The 20887-nt window shown below is 37.3% G+C and overlaps 1 protein-coding gene across 1 annotated transcript in view; it reads right to left on the bottom strand.

The window, feature by feature from the left end:
• EYS (eyes shut homolog) overlaps positions 1–20887 on the bottom strand; it is a 951425-nt gene that overhangs the window by 482146 nt on the left and 448392 nt on the right. The window contains exon 29 of the mRNA XM_075497152.1: positions 17728–17927. Within this exon, the coding sequence (XP_075353267.1) occupies positions 17728–17927 (200 nt within the window). The remainder of the gene's footprint in view (positions 1–17727; positions 17928–20887) is intronic.

Consider the following 20887-nt stretch of genomic DNA (forward strand, 5'->3'; position numbering starts at 1 on the left):
CATCATCTGGAATGACTTCAGTTGCTGTTTGCTAACCAAGAGGACACGGGTAGATGAACTGTTATAAAAGAATTATTTATATGCTGGCATGTAAGCGATATTGCTACTATGTGTTACAAAGACTGTCAATTTTTAAGAAGTGTGTACCTGAAGTTTCCCAACTCTGTCAGTGTAAACGAAGGAATCGTCAATGAAAATAGATACTTCTCTGTTGTGCTGTACCAGTGGTCAGCCACCCATAGTAAATTAAAAATTGCTAATTTGTCAGGAAAAAACAATGGCTGTTGTAGTACTTATAACAACATAGACGTTAATGGTGTCAGTGACCTTGGACTATTTAACAAATAGCTGGAAAAAGATTAATATTATGTTTATCTTTAAGAAAGGTGGGAAGGAAGACTGGGGCACTACACGGCAATCAGCCTCATCTCAGTCCCTGGAAAGGTCATGGGCATGGCCTCTTGGAACCCATCTCCAAACATATAAAGGACTGGAAGTTAATCAGGAGCATTTAACATGTATTTACCAAGAGCAAATATTGCTTGACCAACCTGTGTATTGTATTCTGTGATGAAAAGTGTAGCTATACCAATGAGGGGATTTAATATATTTTGACTTCAGCAAGACTTTAGACACTTATCTCCCACAGCATTCTCATCTGGAAGATGACAAAATCTGAGCTAGATGACCAAAATATTAGGTGAGCTAAAAATTAGCTGGACTGCCAGGCTCATAGGGCAGTAACCAGTGGCTTGACATGTAGCTGATGGCTGGTAATGAGTGGAACACCTCAGGTACGATACCGTTCAACATCCTTCTCAGCAATCTTGGTTGCAACACTGTTTACTCCACGAATCTGCATACAGCACAAAGCTGGATGCGGGGAGAGGGGAGATTATGAATAGCACAGTTTTAATCCAGAGTTGATGCACTTGAGGGCTGGGCCCACAGAAGCCTCATGAAACTCAATAAGGAGGACTGCAAAGCTCTGTGGTCGAGGCAGAGTCAGCCCATGCTCTAATATGGGCTGGGAGCTGATGAGTAAGCAGTCCTGCTGAAAAGTATAACCTGAGGGTTACAGTTGCAAGATGCCAAGTTGCATTTGAGACATTCTTGGCAATGGTGTGGATGTGTCTGGAAAATATGTCTAGTTTCACCCCCCCCCCCCCCCCCCCGCTTCAGTTAAGCAACAGAAGGGATTCTGGTTCAAAATAACTGGGCATAGACGTGACATGATCTATGTGGAGAAGCTAAGGGCACCATCTTGTTTAATCTTGTGAAGAGAAGGCCAGTGAGTGCTCGAATAACAACATGCAACTACTTGGAGTGTTACAAAGATGATGGAGATTAATTCTATTTGAGTAATGACAGAAAATACAAGAAGGGCCAAAAGTCACAGATGGTAAGAAGGTTCAAGCTGGACATTTGGAAAAAAATTTCAGAGAAACTGTACAGTTCCTGTCTTTGGAGGCTTTCAAGATTTGGCTAGACAAAGCCATGACCTGATACAACACTGACAATAGTGCTACTTTAAGCCAAAGGCTGGAATAGATGACCTGTAGAGGTATCTTCAAGCCAAAATATCCTGATTCTATGACTATTTTACCTCCTTATTTCACAACACTGTGTAGACCTTTTATAACCAGTCTAATTAAGCTTTTGGAGAGAAGCTGGACTGCAGAGGAAAAGACTCAGCCTCTGTAACTTTTACTTAACCCATTAAATAATGCTGTTATTTTCTGAGAGACTGACCAGTAGATGGTAGATGTGCTTTAATCTAGCTGGATGCTAAGTAAGATGGTACCAACCCAATGTCTGCAGCTACACTGTCAAACTGGTTTCAGGCAATTTTTTTCCTGCTAGAAGGAAGGAGACATACTGGGGCCAGTCATGCTTGCTTCTTCCTGCTGGAATGAGTTCTCCCATTTCGGTAAAACTGGAATTTGTGAACTTTGTACCTGCAGTGAATGTTCTGTGTTGTCAAAGGGGTAGACATAGGACTATGGCCTGAAGCAGATGTACTCTCCAGCAGCAAATGCATCTGATTGTTAATTTTTTGAGATTCTAATTCATACCTTTATCAGTCATACCCACATAAGCTTATCATCACTACATCATCTCCTGCCACATCTCATTCAAATGTAAACACTTCTGTGCCAATATTTTAACTCATGTGAATTTCCTTCTCCAATCTTTTTCTTCTCCTCTGTGGTCTTTCTCTCTAGTCACTCTCTTTAATTGTAGTATTCATGGCAGGAGGAAAGAAAAAGCTTTGATCCATAGTTTAACCCATCCATAATCAACTGAAGTTTCCTAGTTTCAAACACATGCTTATTTACAGGTCTTTACTAGAACCCCAGAATGAATTCCTCTGCAATTGCAGCCAAAGCCAGTCTTTATTTGCTACTGCTTACTAACTGCTGTCTATAAGCATACAAACTCAAATGTTTCAATCATAAAAACTAATCAGTTTGGACTATAAGGAGACCTACGCTTGCACTTCTCACATCTTCTTGACTTGATGAGCATACTCTGGCAGAATCCAGATTTGAACATGTGCATAACTGATATGTGCATACATACCAGTTATTATTTCTTGGTAGGGTGCAGTCTAAACAATCTTATTATGCTACTAGATAGCATCAGATTTTACTTGTATTTATTGACCCTCATATCTAAAGTCATCTCCTAAAACAAACAAAGCAAAAACCTAACTAAAGCCAAATCTGAATTTTGGTATCTAATCTCAAAGGTACGATCACAGAGATAAAGTCACTCCTGTTAACTTTCCTTATGTGAGAGCGCCTACATATAAAATAGATATCCTGAAAGCAAAACACAGTTCAAAAGAATGCATATTCTATATGGTTAAGTTAACTTAAGTGAACCATCTTGCTCAAGGAGTTCTTCCACAGATTTTTCCAGATTTTTATTTTTTTTCCTCATAGATCAGAAGATATAATAGTTTATGAGAACATCATTTGATTTTGTTTAATTATTTTAAAATGACTATATTAAAAAAATCAGGATATTAAACTCTAGTTCAGAAATAGAGGGAAGTCAGAAAAAATACAATTTTATAGTCATATAAAATGACTAGCTGATATTTATTGTAATTCAGTGAGCTATAGGCCACTGTTAGATACTAAACCTAAAAGAGCATTGTTGTTCTCAGATTACACACAGCGTCTTGAAGAAATATTCTCTCAAATGGATACAGTTATATGGTGTATATATAATGTTCATACATATACTTATTGATATAACACAAACTTATTGATACAGTGAGTCAGTAAACAAAAGAAATCACTACTTCCTAGTGGCTAACACACATTTTCCTTTGAAGCAGGGAAAAAAAACCCTTCAGATGTCATTTTTTACAAATACTATCAAGTGACAACTTTTTAAGTCTATCAATTTTATTAAGATTACAAATAAAAATGAAAAGTTTGCCCTTCTTCATACAAGTAAAAATAGAAATAATTGCTAACTAAATTAATAGAAAACTGAATTTCTACCACTGTCTAATTTTCCCCAGTATCTAATTTTTATTTCATCATTCAACCAGCTTGTACCAGAAAATCCTAAACAGCACCTAATGTACCATGTCTGGTAGACTTCCCATTGGAGAGAGTTTCAGGAAATAAGCCTGTAGATTGCTGGGATTGCACAAATAATCTATACATTTAATTTTCCAGTTAAAACTGATTTGGTTTTCCAAACCTGGCAAGACCTGGAGTGAAAAACAGATGCTTCTCATTTTTTTCCCAGTGCATGCTACCTCTCCAGGGAAGATACTTCAAATGATACAACTAAGGCATTGCACAAGCTTCATATCATCCTGTTTTTTTAAAAGTTTACCATACTAAGATGACTTCAGTGCTCACATCGCCAGTGTAGTACCTAGAGTCCCATCTTTATTTCTGAATCAAGCCAGCTGCAGATATTGAAAACTGTTGAGAGATTTACGAAACGTAACACAAAACAAATTGAAGTCGTTACCAGTATAAAAGTGGGATAGAAAACTGGCTTAAAGTTTACAATGTTGTACTATAAAAAAAGTCTTTAACCTTTTCTAAGCCTTGCATCAAACATCACTATAATAGCTGGAAGGAATAAAAATAGGAGACACCTGTTTGCTGATGAAAAAAAAATCAAACATTGTCAAATAATAGATTTTACTTTTCTAGTAAATGTCAGAGCGTATTTACCAAACAGGAAGAGGAAATCTTCAGAAGTGGAATGGGTTGTAAACAGCCAAACTTTAGGATAGTCTCAGAGACTCTTCCTGATGACTGCAGGCTCTTTCATCTCTTTGGGTGTTTGCACATGTTATTTTTTTAGTTTCTACTACCCTTTTCAAATGAGTTGAATATTTAGTATCTAAATGAAATATTTTAATTCCAGTACAGCACTGGCAGTGACCAATCATGTCTTCTGTTCCCTACTTCCATCAATCTCGCAATCAACTAACTTCTGCCAGCCCTCTACATTTACTTGGAAAGCAAAGGTGGTCAAGTCACTTTCTAGAAGTGTCTCTATTTATTATTTGAGGGTAAACAGCAGTTATATTTCTTACTGTAAGATCATCACAAGAAGATTGTTGATGAGAAATGAGAAAAATCACAGGAATACTTAGTAGGACCCAAAGCATCTAGTGTCTGAAGTACATATTCCCTAGTGTTCACTGAGAACAAGCCAGAGCACCTACAGCCTTGCAGGAAACAGTGTCTCAGGGGACACCTACCCAGAATGACAAATACTTACTTTGGGAAACTGCATTCTGGAAGAAATCAAAAAATGGAGAAATAGACAGCAATATGCATGACTTACATAACACTATTACAGCTCATATTTATGACAGATGAGCAATTTTTAACAGTAAACATGTGAAGGAAAGCTTGGAAGGGCTTGGAAATTTTATGGGATACAGAAATATCCGTATTTAATGTAAAAATGTTTAAAAATAACCTTTGGGAAGGATCTTGAACTTATGCTTCAGGGCAATCACTGCTTCTGACCAATTAAACTGAGACCTATATGTGGTGGTACATGAAGGGGGGGGGGGGGGGGAACGACATTTTTCTACTAAGTTCTTTCTTTGGGCATTCCTCTGAGGTCTGGTTACAGTACAAGATCAGACAGAGAACAAGACGAAGCTGAGGTCTGACATTAAATGGCAGTTCCTGTGTTCCATTTTCTCTCTCCCAATTCTCTAACATCATAACAAGTACAAAGAACTGTATATCAACATTAGACAGAAAGTTATTGACAATTATATCAACAATGCAAACAAAAGTTTTACAGCAATGCTCAAAAGCTGAGGAAGATTATTTTAAAAGAGTTGACTTGTTTCTAGCACTAGTGCTTCCTAAGATAAGCTTACTTTTACAGGAAGTAGTTCAAGTGTACACAGTTGGAGAAAAAAAAAATCTCTTTATGGGACCATGGCAGCCATCACCTGGTACTATACTACAGTAGCTTCTGAAGGGAAAAAGTTATCCCAACTGGGATTAGTTCCTAGGGAAAGGCACTAATTCTCCAGTGCAGATGAATGGAAACTTGGTGAACACTGATTTTTAGCTGTGTCCTACACAACTGAAATTGAGAGTTTCAGCATGAAACTTTCAGGAAATAATGAAGCATCTCAGGTAAAACCACGTACAGAAGAATATTTAATTTCAGTTGCATTAATATACACAATTCATGACAGTTTAGAGAAATTCTAATATAATTACACTGTATGTCACATTAGGGCATAGGACACAATACCTTATATATCAGTAAATATAAATACCTTAAGTATGAGTAAATATAAATAGTAGTTGAAATTACAGAAGGTTTTTATGGTAAAAAGTATCTTCCTGGTACTATTACTCTGTCAGATTGACTTATTTATGCTTATTTATAAATATAGAGTCAAATTCTAAGGTAGTAACTGACCACATTCATGCATACCGGCACACACATGCACTTGTCAAAAATTGTATGGCTCCCTTGGAGACTAATTCTGAAATGTCCATTTTCAATGCTGAACTTAGACGGAAAAATTATTTTTATTATTATTATGGGCTTCAAAAATGACCAATTTACTTGAATAATGCCCTCCCTTCCCTTTTTCTTTCCCTTTCCATTTCCCTTGCCCTTCTCCCAACAGTAACAATCTGTACATCTGAATGACAATGTGAAACAGCTTGTGCTAAAAAAAAAAAAGTTACAGTGAAGTCTCTTTTTTTTTTCAGACCTACTTTGTTTTCTCATTTTTTACATGCAGGGTATAAGAAAACCAAATAACCATAAGCTACACTATAACTTTTTCAATAAATGCCTTTCAAAAAACAAACAACCAATCAAACAAAACCTGTGGAAAATCTGTTATTTCATACAATGACTTGAAAGACACTGTCCTGCAAGTTCTTTATGTGACCAAGGTTTATGGACAAGCAAATGCATTTTAGAAAAAACCTTTCTTATACTGACAAGTTGAAACACGAATACTTTTGTATTTGTTTTAAAATAAGAAATAGTATTTCCCCTTGCTATTTTATACTTCTTGTGACTATTTTGTATTGTAAAAATTGAGCACATTCATTTAATTATTCAAAAATACCCTCAAGGATTCTAGTGAACTGTGTCTTCCAGTCTGAGCTACCAGTTTTCATATGAAGTATAGCCCTTTTTTTAACTTGCAGACTGTCACTCAAAATACAAGGCAGTAACATTTCTTATGTTTGCAAAATGCCAGTAGATTGGAACTCTGCAAAACAGTAAATACAGGATTTTAAACAATAACATATTAAACATTTTCAACTATCACATTATATGACTTGTTAAAATTTAATACGACCAAAGAGAGAAATCTTCTTTTTAAAACGATGTTGTAACTTTCATAATAGGTTTGTTGCTGGTTTTGTCAACAATCACTACAAAAAGGCAAAGTCACTGTTAGCATTATGTGTGCCATTTCTGTACATGCACTCAGAATATATATTTTAGAAAGAAAAAAGAAGAATGTCACAAATATCACAAGATTTTGAAGACACTAACTGCAAAAATATCAAAGGTGATGTGTGTTTAAATCACTTGTGTAGTATGCTTTAATATTCCATATGGAATTCTGAATAAATAAGCAGCACATTACAGCTTAAAGCACTGTGAAATTTTAAATCTTGTTCCAGGTGTTGGATTTTACTCGGGCATGCATGTTTTGGGTAATGTTGAATTAAATATTCTCTGTGTGTGGCTAGAAAAAACTGAAATGTTCTGTTATAGGCACATTCCCAACTGTTCAGTCACTGCTTCTTGTATAATGGGGACATGAACACGATTCCGAGTAGCTATTCTTGTTTGGCTTCTGTTTCATGAAGTCAGAAAACAACTTAGCTAGAAAAACAAAAACAAAAATCAAAACCAATATATACATAGGGTAGAGGCATCCTCTGTCTTTTCAGGCAATGAATTTTTAAGGTTTGCTTAAAAAAACAGAATGTAACAATTGGCAATAGCCATTCAGATACAAGCTTTAAAATGGTTTTATTCCGAGACTGGATAGCTGAGTGATTTGTACTAGATTTGTCTTTTGCTTTTGGGTGTGTTTTTTTCCTACCAGTTTTTAGTGCTTCATTTCCAGACACTGCTGTCTGCATTTTTGTAGACAATGCTAATTCTCTAGCAGATTGCACTTTACTGTTGAATTTTAGAACTTCAAAATGGCAAGGAGAGTGGGTAATTTTAACTAGATGCAGTACTACCATTGTAAATATCTCTAGTAAAATGCAACAAGACAGAACATGCATCTATTAAAAAAAAAATGGTAGCCATGTTTGGGATATGTTCCTTAACGCTTTGCCTTTCTTCATGCTCCACTTCTATAACCTCTTACCATTTTCAATTTTTCCTATTTCTATTTTGCTATTTAACTGGCAAAATACCTCTGCAGATATTTAAAATGGTTTGATACGATGTTTGAATATCAATATAAATATCCACTTCAGTGACAAAATGATAATTTTTCTCTACTTTTGCCCAGAAGCACTAGGGGGGACAGCTATAGCAGCTATTCCATTAGGTATATTGCACACATTTAACATCTTTAGACACATTATTTGTTTGTTTTAAATACTCATTCCAAATCCTGTGATCTTGACCTTCTGGTAAATTTGCTAGTATAGGAGAAACCTCTCTAAAATGGATGTGTTGCCTCTTTACAGCTGTGATGTATTTCTTTACCTTTCATGCAATATCATACAAAAAGAGCAACATATCAATTTGATCCAATCTGAATAAACAAGGGAGCAATAAGGCATATATTAATCAAAACTTATTAGAAAGTATGCAAGCTATGAGCACCAAAGCTTCTTCTCAACAAGATTTCTAAAAAATATTTCTAAAATAATTCAGAATGGTAATTCACTTGGAGAACTACTTTTTTAAAATTACATATTAACATTTTTATGATTACAGTTCTGGTTTTAGTTGAAAGTGAAGAGATATGTTAAGAGTACCAGTTAGCATATGCACCTAATTACATTCATTGTTTATATTATTATCATGTAGCAAATAAAGACTACAGTGTACTTGTTCTTTTTTCCCTTATAAGCTTGTCACATGTATAAGTAAGGAATTTTACTATATATCCAGAAAGTAAGAAAAATACAGGACATCATATGCATTTTTCTTATACCATTTCTTTTGATAGTACTACAGTAGTATTTTTAACATGGAGACACAAGCATCTGTCATTATAAAATGGAATAAATGGTTAGAAATTGCCATTAACTTAATTACCTACCCTTATCGCTCTGACAGTAAGAATGGGATTTTGATTAAATAAAGAAGTGCAATGTAATGAAAAATCACACATATATATATTTATATGTATATTTATATTTAAAGTAATTATACATGGAGTGGTATAGGAACATGTTAGTATGCCAAGTTTATCTAACCATTCTCCATGGAAACTACAGTTCAGTCATCAGCCATCTTAAGAATAAAACTGAAACACCTGTGTTCCCTCTCCTCCCAGCATCAATGAAATGCTAGTTGTTGTTATTGTAGGAGGAATAGAAAAGGAGAAAGAAAACATTATGCCACTGATAAATTACAGATTGGCCCGTAGCTTGGATACTGTGTGTACTTCTTGTCCCCTCGTGTCAGTAAAGACAAAACAGCACTTAAAAAGCCTCGAAAAAGGGCAACAAGGATGACCAGAAGTTTGGGATGGCTTCTGAAGGAGGAAGGAGTGGGAAAGCCAGAAATCTTTAGCCTGGAAAGGAAGGAGCATGGGGCAATATGGCAGTGGCCCACAAAAGCAAGGAAAGGATGGTTTGGAGTCAACTTTTCATTCTCCTTTTCCACACTAGAATTAGGGGACATGAAATAAAGCAAGCAGGAGCAGTACTTAAAATTAAAAAAGGGAGGCATTTTTTCATGGAACAGGCTAGACCTGCGGGTCTGCTTGCTGAATGGTATTGTCACAGAACAGCTGATGTTGGCAGGGACCTCTGGAGATTGCCTAATCAAAGGCCCCTCCTCAGAGATGTTTATATAGATTCAAAGGAAGACTGTGTAAGTACTTAGAGACTCTGACTTCTACTGAACAAACCACAACATGCTCAGGAAAACCCCTGTTTGAGGGAGCACAGGAGAACAAGTAATATGCATGCACTTCTCACATTCTTTCCTGGGAATCCGTTTATGGCCACCACTGGAAATAGCATACAGGGTTAGACGGTTCTTGGCTTGAACCAGTACATCCATTCTTGTATTTTCATGTAACCTAATACATACACACAATGCAAACCCTAAAATATTCATGCTTCACTAAATGTAAAGAACTAAGCAGTTGATTATGAAATCAGCAAGTCATGCAGAACCCATTTCGTTATCTACATATAAATGGAGGGGCATCTGTTTTCACACAGAGGAGACAGAAAAAGAAACAGAGTACTGCGTACATATTCACAGCACATACGAAAAGTGAGAACCTATTGTTTTACCACTTGCCTGTTTTAAGAGATTCTGATGTTCCAGTGAATTAGAGTCACTCTTTCCGTATCATAAAATTACTTTCTTCTTACACTTATCTCAGTGCTCTGAGAAACTTAGATAGCTCTGTGTAATGTGTACTCTGCAACTTTGGTCAGATCTTGCAAGCTGTCTACAAACAGCTAAATGAAATGAAGCTTTTCAGTTAAAAAATCATACAGATTAACTCCTTTTCCATACCATGACAGAATTAAATAGCAGCTTTTTTGGATACAGTTGCCTAGGTTGCCCTACAAGACTCTGCACCCCTAGGCTCTGCACCCCACAAATATCTGTTTCATACTAGCAATATATTGTTTACCTTATATATGATTTAAGACAAACCATTCTACTTTATTGTTTCTTATCTTATGTGCAGTCTGCATGCCAGAGCTAGAGAGTAATATGTTTTTCAGACTCCAATTTTCTGCTCATACACCATCTCCACTCTTGAATTGTTTTAATCCCTTTCCTGGATCCCTGCAGAGGCCCTAGCTAGTTATGAGGCCTGGTGCTCCAGTGGAACACCTTGCTCAAACAGATAAAGCAAAATAAAATAGAAGGGAACTGAAAACAAGGTATTTTAAAATCTAAACTTTGCTTATCAGCAGAATACAAGAATATGAATGTACTGATCATAGTTTGTTTTTACCAGCTTTTCCTAAGCAGCACAAGAATAAGATTGTAGGACAGCTTTGGTCTTTAATTACATGTTCTACATGTGCTCCAACTGTGGCAAGAAAAACATTAAATAAATATATAAAATAATGTAATGCAAATGTTTTCAAGAGCAATTTGATTTTACTGAGAGAAAGAAAAGGGAAGAATAGTTTCAGGAAGAAAACTAAAGGCTTTTCTGAGTGCCAAATGGCACATGAAGAATCTCAAGGAAGATAAAAATTTAAGTTGCTTACAGGTTTTGTGGATGTCTTTTCATTGATACTTGAATTCAATTTAATATGATACACTCCATCATAATACTAGTACCTTATCCTTATGAAAGTCAGAAATCGGGCTAAATTATACAGATTTCATTTTTTTTCCAGTATAATTACTACCACTTTAAGATGTCTGAAAGTGATATATTTTAAAGATTTCAACAAGATCTTCCAAGGATACTAGCTGATGAATACGATGTACTATTATGACTGCTGCTGACAACATTATTTGCCCCTTTAACTTAGTATTCAAGCAATTACTAGGTTATATTCTTTTACAAATGCTAGTCAATGCTTGGTTAAAATTGAGTCAAAGGTCCTTCAACCTTTTCTCGTGTACATGTGAGATTATAAACAGCAGTAACCAGCCTTTTACTACTTATCATTGCATTCATTACAACCAGTTCATAGTCACAAATAAGAATGAGTGGTAGGTAGCGTAATTAAGATTTAAAAATAATTGCACTTTATTTGAATTGTAGAATCATAGAATTGTTTAAGTTGGAAAAGACCTTTAAGATCATGAAGTCCAACCATAAACCTAACACTACCAAGTCCACCACTAAACCATGTTCATAAGCACCACATCTACACGTCTTTTAAATACCTCCAGGGATGGTGACTCAACCACTTCCCTGGGCAGCCTCTTCCAATGCTTGAGAACCATTTCGGTGAAGAATTTTTTCCTAATACCCAATCTAAACCTCCCCTGGCGCAACTTGAGGCCATTTCCTCTCATCCTATGGCTTGTTACTCGGGAGAAGAGACTGACACCCACCTTGCTACAACCTCCTTTCAGGTAGTTGTAGAGAGCAGTAAGGTCTCCCCTCAGCCTCCGCTTCTCCAGGCTAAACAACCCCAGTTCCCTCAGCTATTCCTCATAAGACTTATGATCTAGACACTTCACCAGCTTCATTGCCCTTCTTTGGACACTCTCCAGCACCTCAATGGCTTTCTTGTAGTAAGGGGCCCAAAACTGAACACAGCATTCAAGGTGTAGCCTCACCAGTGCCGAGTACAGCACTTCCCTACTCCTGCTGGCCACACTCTTTCTGATAAAAGCCAGGATGCTGCTGGCTTTCTTGGTCACCTGGGCACACTGCTGGCTCATATTCAGCCTGATGTTGACCAACACTCCCAGGTCCTTTTCTGCCAGGCAGCTTTCCAGCCACTCTTCCCCAGGCCTGTAGCGTTGCATGGGGTTGCTGTGGCCCAAGTGCAGGACCTTGCACTTGGCCTTGTTGAACCTCATACAATTGACATCACCCCATCGATCCAGCCTGTCCAGATCCCTCTGTAGAGCCTTCCTCCCCTCAAGCAGATCAACACTCCCACACAACTTGGTGTCATCTGCAGACTTACTGAGGGTGCACTCGATTCCTTCGTCCAGATCATTGATAAAGATGTTAAACAGAACTGCCCCCAACACAGAGCCCTGGGGAACACTGCTTGTGACTGGCTGCCAACTGGAGTAAACTCCATTCACAACTCTTCCGGCTTGACCATCCAGCCAGTTTTTTACCCAGCAAAGAGTACACCCGTCCAAGCCACGAGCAACCAGTTTCTCCAGGAGAATGCTGTGGGAAACAGTGTCAAAGACTTCACTGAAGTCTAGATAGACAACATCCATAGCCTTTCCCTCAACCACTGAGTGGGTCACCTTGTCATAGAAGGAGATCAGGTTAGTCAGGCAGGACCTGCCTTTCATAACGCCATGCTGACTGGGCCTGATCACCTGCTTGTCCCGTACATGCCACATGATGGCACTCAGGATGATCTGCTCCAGAACCATCCCCAGCTCCGAGGTCAGGCTGACAGGCCTGTAGTTCCTTGGATCCTCTTTCCAGCCCTTCTTGTAGATGGGTGTCCCGTTTGCTAACCTCCAGTCAACCAGGACCTCCCCGGTTAGCCAGGACTGCTGGTAAATGATGGAAAGGGGCTTGGTGAGCACTTCTGCCAGCTCCGTCAGTACTCTTGGGTGGATCCTATCTGTCCCATAGACTTGTATGTGTCTAAGTGGTATAGCGGGTCACTAACCATTTCCCCTTGCATGATGGGGGCTTCATTCTGCTCCCTGTCCCTGTCTTCCAGCTCAGGAGGCTGGGCATTTGGAGGAAATGTAGAACAATATATTCCTATTTTAGAATTCTTTCTTACTGAAGTCTCATGAGCTGGAAGAAAAACCTTGACATTCTGTTGATCAGGTATTCTGTTGATCAAATATTCACTCTTATCTTCCCTTGGAATACAAAAATTAAGCCCATAGAATTGTCTTATGAGTATAAACTATTCTCTGAAAGATGCTGCCAAAAAAGCTTCAGTTCTGAACCAAATAATGTAGTCAAATATAATCCAAAAAGTAGATTTAGAAAGCTCCAGTCTCCCTTTATGAAACAGAGGATAGGATCAAACTTACTTGTGACCCTACACATTTCTAAGACCAACAAAGTTATCTTATACCACTAAATACATTTAAATTCTGTAAAAAAATTACTCTGAGTGGATGACGAAAGACAGAGTGACATCAAAAATTACCTCTGTTTTCCCTAAGAGAAATATTACAAAAACCAAATGTGCTATAATGTGCTGAAAAAGTACTATGAAGCTATAATATTCAACAACTTAATCTAAGGCAAGGCCTGTCATAAAATCCTTGACATTATTTTCACCTGATCAGATTGAAAGCACTGCACAGATAATCCTTCTGAAGACAGTATGAATACCTGAAATGCATATTTGAAAAAGGCTCAATGCAAGCATGAGTGGGGAGGGAGGAATTTTTTTAATTATTATTACTTTTACTTTTTTAAATCCCAAGCCAAACATACCGAATGGGCTGGGACCAAAAGATGCAAAAGTGAGGAAGAACCAGCTGTGGATTAAATATAATGAAAAAAATCTGAGTATTTTATGCAGAACAGTTTCTCTTCCTTAAAATCCTTGGAAAATACAATGAAAAGGCTTCAGAATTCCTATTATATACTCATTATTTCAACCGTATGTAGGTTGGGTTGAATTGTCTTCTGAAAGCCCCCCTGAGCCCAATGATAGCTTTATTATTAATTTGCTAATTTATATAGTGTTTGTTGTTGTCGCAGCCAGTTCTTTTAATTAAGAAGACTAAAATATAAAGCAAGGTAGGTGGGCATCCTTTCAGATGGTAATCTGTTTCCTGAAGCCCTGATACAGTGGCAGTCTGCCCAGGATAGAACTGAATTACAACTCCCAGCACCCCTCTCATTTCCAATGAGTTGTTTTAATTTTAAACCAAGGGTTTGAAGACAGAAAGGTATTTCAGATAACACACAATTCAAGGGCTATCCCAAAGGATATTTTTCATATTCATTTCAGCAAAAAGTCTGTAGGGTTGTTCATGTAATTGATTCCCACATAATTCAAGAAAAGTTTAACCATTCACTATACTACTGGGTAAAATACCACATACATCATAGCTGAAACTGGCAGTGCTGTCCACAGTTAAGGCAGCCTGACTTAACTTACCCATTACTGGACACTTTTCATTGCTTGCGGTTTCCAGTTTTACTAGCTGCAATAATACAAACATCCCAAGCCAGATCCCCAAAACAAGGAGACTCTAAACAATACTGGATTTTGTCTTTCCTCCTGCTCATTCCACAGTGAGTGTGCAACAGGCATTAAGACTCCTTGTTCATTTGCATGTTTGTGGTGTTTTGCTAGAGTAAGAGCTATTTCTCCCTTCCTTATTTTTCAATCATTCTGCTTTTCCATCCTCCGTATCAGTCCTATTCTCCAGTCTGTACATGAGTTTTCTTCAGACTGCTTAAAGCAAGTGGAAGGCATGGTAGAAAAGGAGGACTGTTCACATCATAACATTCACTGTACAGGAGCAAACCTGACTTAATGATCTTTTTATGTTTCTTATTTCCACCTTGGTACACATTACTTGGAATGGTAGCAGCTGCTGAAGGATAAGAGAGTTATGGCTCGTCTTCTGAAGCATATCAACATAGAAGAGGCAATCAGCTGAAAAAAGTCCCTTCCCCGGACCCCTTCAGAAGAAGAAATCTATATCAAGTATGGCACTTCTTTTTGCAGGATCACAACCATATCTCACATCAACTTACCTTACTGTAGTCTTACATCACTCATGAAAATCTTTGTGATCTTGGCAACACTAAAAATCCTGATTCTCATTGTCTGCAATTTTCCTGACTTTGATTCCATTAACAGCTCCTCCTGATGGCCAATGTTGGGCTCAGAAGCAAGTGCAAGGTAGTTACCCTCGCAGTGTTTGGCATAAGTTTCCAAGCAGAAGAGAGGAGAAATATAAGTAATTTCATTTAATTCAGAAGATTCATTTGTGAAAGAAGAAAGGATACTGCAGCACCCAAAGCTTGAAGAAAGGAGGCTAGGGTGAATATGAGCCAGGAAAGAAGAAATAGGAGAATGCACAGGATTGAATTTTCAGACTGGTGATCAAACAATAGGTGCTAAACAAATGACCAGACATCTGAGCCACAGAAAGAGTCTTTGTGCAGGTAGTAGCCCACTGCAGAAGTAAGCTAATGTACATTATTTTAGCATGTATTGAGAGCTTTAAGCTAAACCATAATATATTTGAGTTATGGAACCAATACTATATCTTCATCAATGACATTGTGGGATTGAGTGTATCCTCAGCAAGTTTGCTGATGACACCAAGTCGAGTGCTGCAGTTAACTCACTTGAGGGAAGGGATGCCATCCAGAGGCACCCTGACAGGCTTGGGGACTAGGCCCATGCAAATCTCATTAAGTTCAACAAGGCCAAGTGCAACATCCTGCAGCTCGGTCGGGACAATCCCTGGTATCAAAACAGACTAGGGGATGAAGGGATTGAGAGTAGCCCTGCGGAAAAGGACTTGGGGATATTGGTAGATGAAAAATATGACATGAGCTGGCAATGTGCACTTGCAGGCCAGAAAGCCGACTGTATCCTGGGCTGCATCAAAAGAAGCGTGGCCAACAAGTTGAAGGAGGTGATTCTCCTCTTCTACTGCAGTCTGGAGAGACCCCACTTGGAGTACTGCATCCAGCTCTGGGGTCCCCAGTACAAGAAAGACATGGACCTGTTCGAGCAGGTCCAGAGGACAGTCATGAAGATGATCAGTGGGCTGGAGCACCTCTCCTATGAGGAAAAGCTGAGAAAGTTGGGGTTGTTCAGCGTGGAGAAGAGAAGGCTCTGGGGAGATTTTATTGCAGCCTTTCAGTACTCAAAGGGGGCCTATAAGGAAGATGAAGAAGGACTTTTTTCCAGGGCCTGCAGTGACAGGACAAGGGGCAATATTTTTAAACTGAAAGAGGGTAGATTTAAGGGTAGATTCGATATAAGGAAGACTTTTTTTACAATGAGGGCGGTGAGACACTGGAACAGGCTGTCCAGAGAAGCTGTGGATGCCCAGAGAAGCTGTGGATGCCCCATCATGGGAAGTGTTCAAGGGCAGGTTAGACTGGGCTTTGAGCAACCTAATCCAGTGAAAGATGCCCCTGCCTCATGGCACAGGGTTGGACTACATGATCTTTGAAGGTCCCTTCCAAACTCAAAATATTCTGTGATTCTATGATCATGAATGTAACTATTCTATCTCATTTGACATGTGGAGATTTTATCTGTTAATGTGTTTGTGTGTCTCAAGAGTCATTGTAACTTCACCATTTAGTTGTAGGATAGAAATTTATCACAGATGATGGTCCTCTTAGATTCTGGAAAACAATGCCAGCAATCAATGCAAATATTTACTTAAATTACAACAGTAATTCCTGGCTGTCCATGGGTCATTTGTCTTGTTAATTCTGTTGAATACTAATGAAATTCCGTAACTATTAACAGAAGGACACAAAGGATCAACAGGTGGAAATTGAGCCACAGATTGGAAATAATACATTTGTTTCTTAATCTTCTTCATTTCATAAGAAATGAAATTAGTTTAATTTCTTATAGTATATTATAAAGCTATCAAACTGTTACACACAACTAAGAATGACCATTCTTGCCTTAACATTAGCAAGGGTTTTTTTTAAATAAAGCTATTATCCTTAAGCTTCAATTTTGGCCATCAATCAAAATCCAGATATTGAACACGTGATTGTATAAGGGAAGATATTTATGCTTCATTCTTAAGTATGTTGATAAAATATTTTCTTAGTACTTAGTATTTCTACTAATGCAGCAACTGAATAGGAACTTAGGTAATAATTGTGAGTTTATATATTTATTAGATGTAGTAAAGAATAATGTATACAATCTATAGAGTAGCTTAATTTTAAAGGAGTTTCGCTATATTACAAGTATATAAGCTGTAAGATTACATGTATTTAGTCAGAAGCCTTAAACAGCCAAAGCATGATGATGATAGATCACAGGAAATTTATTTGGATATATGTCTGTGCACACATGCTACACAAACTACCTGTCGGTTAAATTTGATTGCAAATTAATTTTCTCTTTGAGTACGAAACACAGGAGTATATACAGATCTCTAAACATGATGATTTTAAATTTTTTAGGGTCGGTTTATGTTAGAAGTTTCTACATATAATTCTGAAAAGCACTAGAAGATAAATTTCTAGATAAAAGGCCTGATGTTAAACAGTGACTAATTAACAGTATTTTTGAGCACTAGATTGAGTATCAAATCCAATGGAGTTCACATACTGTACATAGTAACAACACCGCCCTGAAATTGTAGCAAATCAACGTGTATTAACTAAAGCAGTTATATGACAGTATTCATACTAACCTGCAATGAAAAGTTCTTCCAGGTCCATCAACACATACGCCTCCATTGTAACAGAGAACTGAGTTCAGTGTGGGCTCACTGCAAACATCAACATCAACTTCACAAAACCTGCCAGTGTACCCACTCAAGCAAGTACAAACAAATGCATTGACCACATCTTGACAAGAACCTCCGTTAATGCAGGGAGCAGATTCACATTCCTGAGGAGAGAAATAATAATACATTGACTACAGAGCTTTAAAACACATTGCTTATTCATTCATATCAACAGCAAGTGCAAGAGACTGAATCTGCAGATTAGAAGAAGAGTGTTAGACTTTTTTTGTTGTCTTATAAGCAAAAGTCTCTAATTTGGGGCAATTTTTGTTTGTATAGAGATCCTTTGATTACAACTTACACTGAGTCTTGAAACCATGCTTGTTGCTACTAATTAATCTTTGAGAAATGCAAATATATTTTTATATAAGCGGTCTTACAGCCTAAATATGTGCTTTCCACTCATGATTCCTTTATTAAAATTTTAAAGCATGTTTTTGAGCCATAGTTTATACAATTATTCCTTCTAAGTTTTTACAGTAGGGCCTACTGCAGTGAAAAGAAGCCACATTAGTAGCCACACAGAAAAAAAAAAATACTTAGATTAACCAACACACACAAGCCTTTTATCAGTATTTCCCAATAAATGATTTCTTATTATCAATTAATGTGTAATATTGCAAACAGAAACATGTAGAAATGTTTATGTGTTCACACAGTAACTGCTGATAAAGCTAATGTGAAGGTCATCAGATTCAAACCATGCAAAGTAGCAGCAAATTAATATTTCTCCAGAATTACAGGAGACTTTAGTTAGTGCAACTGCCAGTGCAAAAATGTATTTTTGCCCTTGAGCACAGAAACCTACTTTTTGCCTATATCCCAAAGGATTTTTATTTTGCTGCTGCCACACAAATAGTCTAGCTAAATCCAGTATTTTAAATTTATTCTCACACTCCTGTAACTTTAGAAGGTTTAATTCTTTAAGGATATCCAAGGGCACTCAGATTTCCTGCAGCTACTACAGTTGCTTTGACAGAATGTAAATTCAGATATCCATAGGGAATTGTGAGAAAACAACTTATTTTCCTATAAGCTCTCCAGCTGGGTGTATATAGGATGATTTATTAGTGAGCATTACTAAACTAATTGAATTGTACATCCCACAGGAAGATGGGGATAGTTCTACAGACTGCCAAAAATCCTGTGTCTAGGTTCTAGAAGTAGTCTCTTGCTATATTAATTACATTTGTTGTTGGCAAACGTAAGTGTTTGTTTTGTTTATAAAAAAATCTCAGTTCACAGTTCCAACTTTCTGGCTTTTTTTCTATTCCAGTAACTTCTCTTGTCTAGTCTTCTTAATCTGTATTCACTTGTATCCCTCTCTACTACTTCTGTTTTTACAGCTTTGCTCATTAGAAGAATAAATTAAAAATCTATCAATTAATGGATCAAATTTTTATCTAATTATAAGTCAAAAGTTAAAATTCAAAAAATATCAAAATCACCAAAGTAACTAAGGGTAAGTTCAAAGCTTGGACAAATGTTCATAGTTTTGGCTCAATACACCATCACAGTCATAGCAGGTTGCAAACTTTATGTAAAACCTTTTCATTTTCTTCTATGGAATGTATTGTTCTTGTAAAATTTTACAAAACTGCTCACAGTAATTAGTTTTTACAGTAACATATAAACAAGACAGTTTGTAAGAAAAAAATCACACCTATCACTTTCCAGTGTATTTTGATGTGCTGCAGTTAAAAGTTCATTATTAAACTTGCAAAAAAACAGAGTACACTCTGTTAACCAGAGAAGTGCTAGCCTGCACTGTTCTTAACTCAGGCAAGAAAATTGTTTCAGTAAACAGACACACAACTATGTTAAAAATGTCACCAATAACTTTATCCCAAAGTAGGTGAGGTACCACACCACCACCAAATGCTGTAATTTGTAGTCTAAAAGAACAAGGAAGTTAGATGGCAAACTGAAGTTGCAACACAGCTATGACCAAGTCCTGCCTATCTTAGATACTATCAGGGACCGACTTCACCACTTGGCATTAGGGAATAGCTGGCTCTACAGAAAATTCCCAACCACTCTGATTCCCTGAAGACAAGCTCACCTAGCCACCAATCCTATCTCAGTTTTGTCTTCCTTTTTACAATGGGAGATTGAATCTTAACTACGACCCCTAACCAGACACATCCCAAATCAGAGCAACATTTGCAGGGACTCACAGTTGTAGAAATATTCCCTCTCTTCTCCAGTACAGTAGGAGAAAAAGACTTTCTTGGGCACCTCAGGTGCCCAGTTCCCAACCTAGTAAGGTATCCTTTAACCTTTTCTTGCCTAGAAGTGATCAGATCCTGTCAAAGGAAAATTGCCTTTGAATAACTAAGAAACCTAAAAATTACCAAAATAATATTCACAAAGATGGATCATTTTAGTTTTTCCAAAACACAAATTTGTTGATATAAAACTGTCACAATTACCCCCTTATTTATACTTCATTTTGTACCTTCTTATTTTCAATGGGTTTTTTAACCTTTACTAAATCTGAAATGGTACTTTGATTGGGAATTTAAAAATGAATCATTTTTAAGCTTCAAAGACAAAGTCTTAATCTTACAGTAATCCTTCCAAAATTTTACGAATAACCTGTTTGAGTAAAACAAACAAATACCACTACCACTCTTGCAGTTAGTGAGAGCAGGACAGGCTTGGTCGCTTGAAAATTTACAGTATTTGGTTGGCAGATACAGAGAACAAATACCAAGTTTAAATGGTGACAAATAACTCAAGCTAATGGACTGAATACTGTTCATCTGCAGATAAATATGGGTGACTGCAATTTTTTGCCATTAGAATCAAGTGGTAGCCAGTAGCAGAAAAGAAACCTATTTTGCAATACCTCACTGATCATGAGGCCAGTTTCTCTGTTTCATTTTCCCCCTTCCTCTCCTCAATCCCATTGTGGGGGGAAAAGAGGTATACAATGTTGTGAGCAAATGGGAAGCTCTGTTACCATCGCTATACACTCATACTATTCCTGAAGTTGGCACCTTTATGGCAACTGAAAATCTGTAGATAATGTTATAGAACAGAAATGTACACTCTGATCTTG

This window comes from Mycteria americana, chromosome 3, assembly GCF_035582795.1.
Source record: "Mycteria americana isolate JAX WOST 10 ecotype Jacksonville Zoo and Gardens chromosome 3, USCA_MyAme_1.0, whole genome shotgun sequence".
Classification (NCBI taxonomy): Eukaryota; Metazoa; Chordata; class Aves; order Ciconiiformes; family Ciconiidae; genus Mycteria; species Mycteria americana.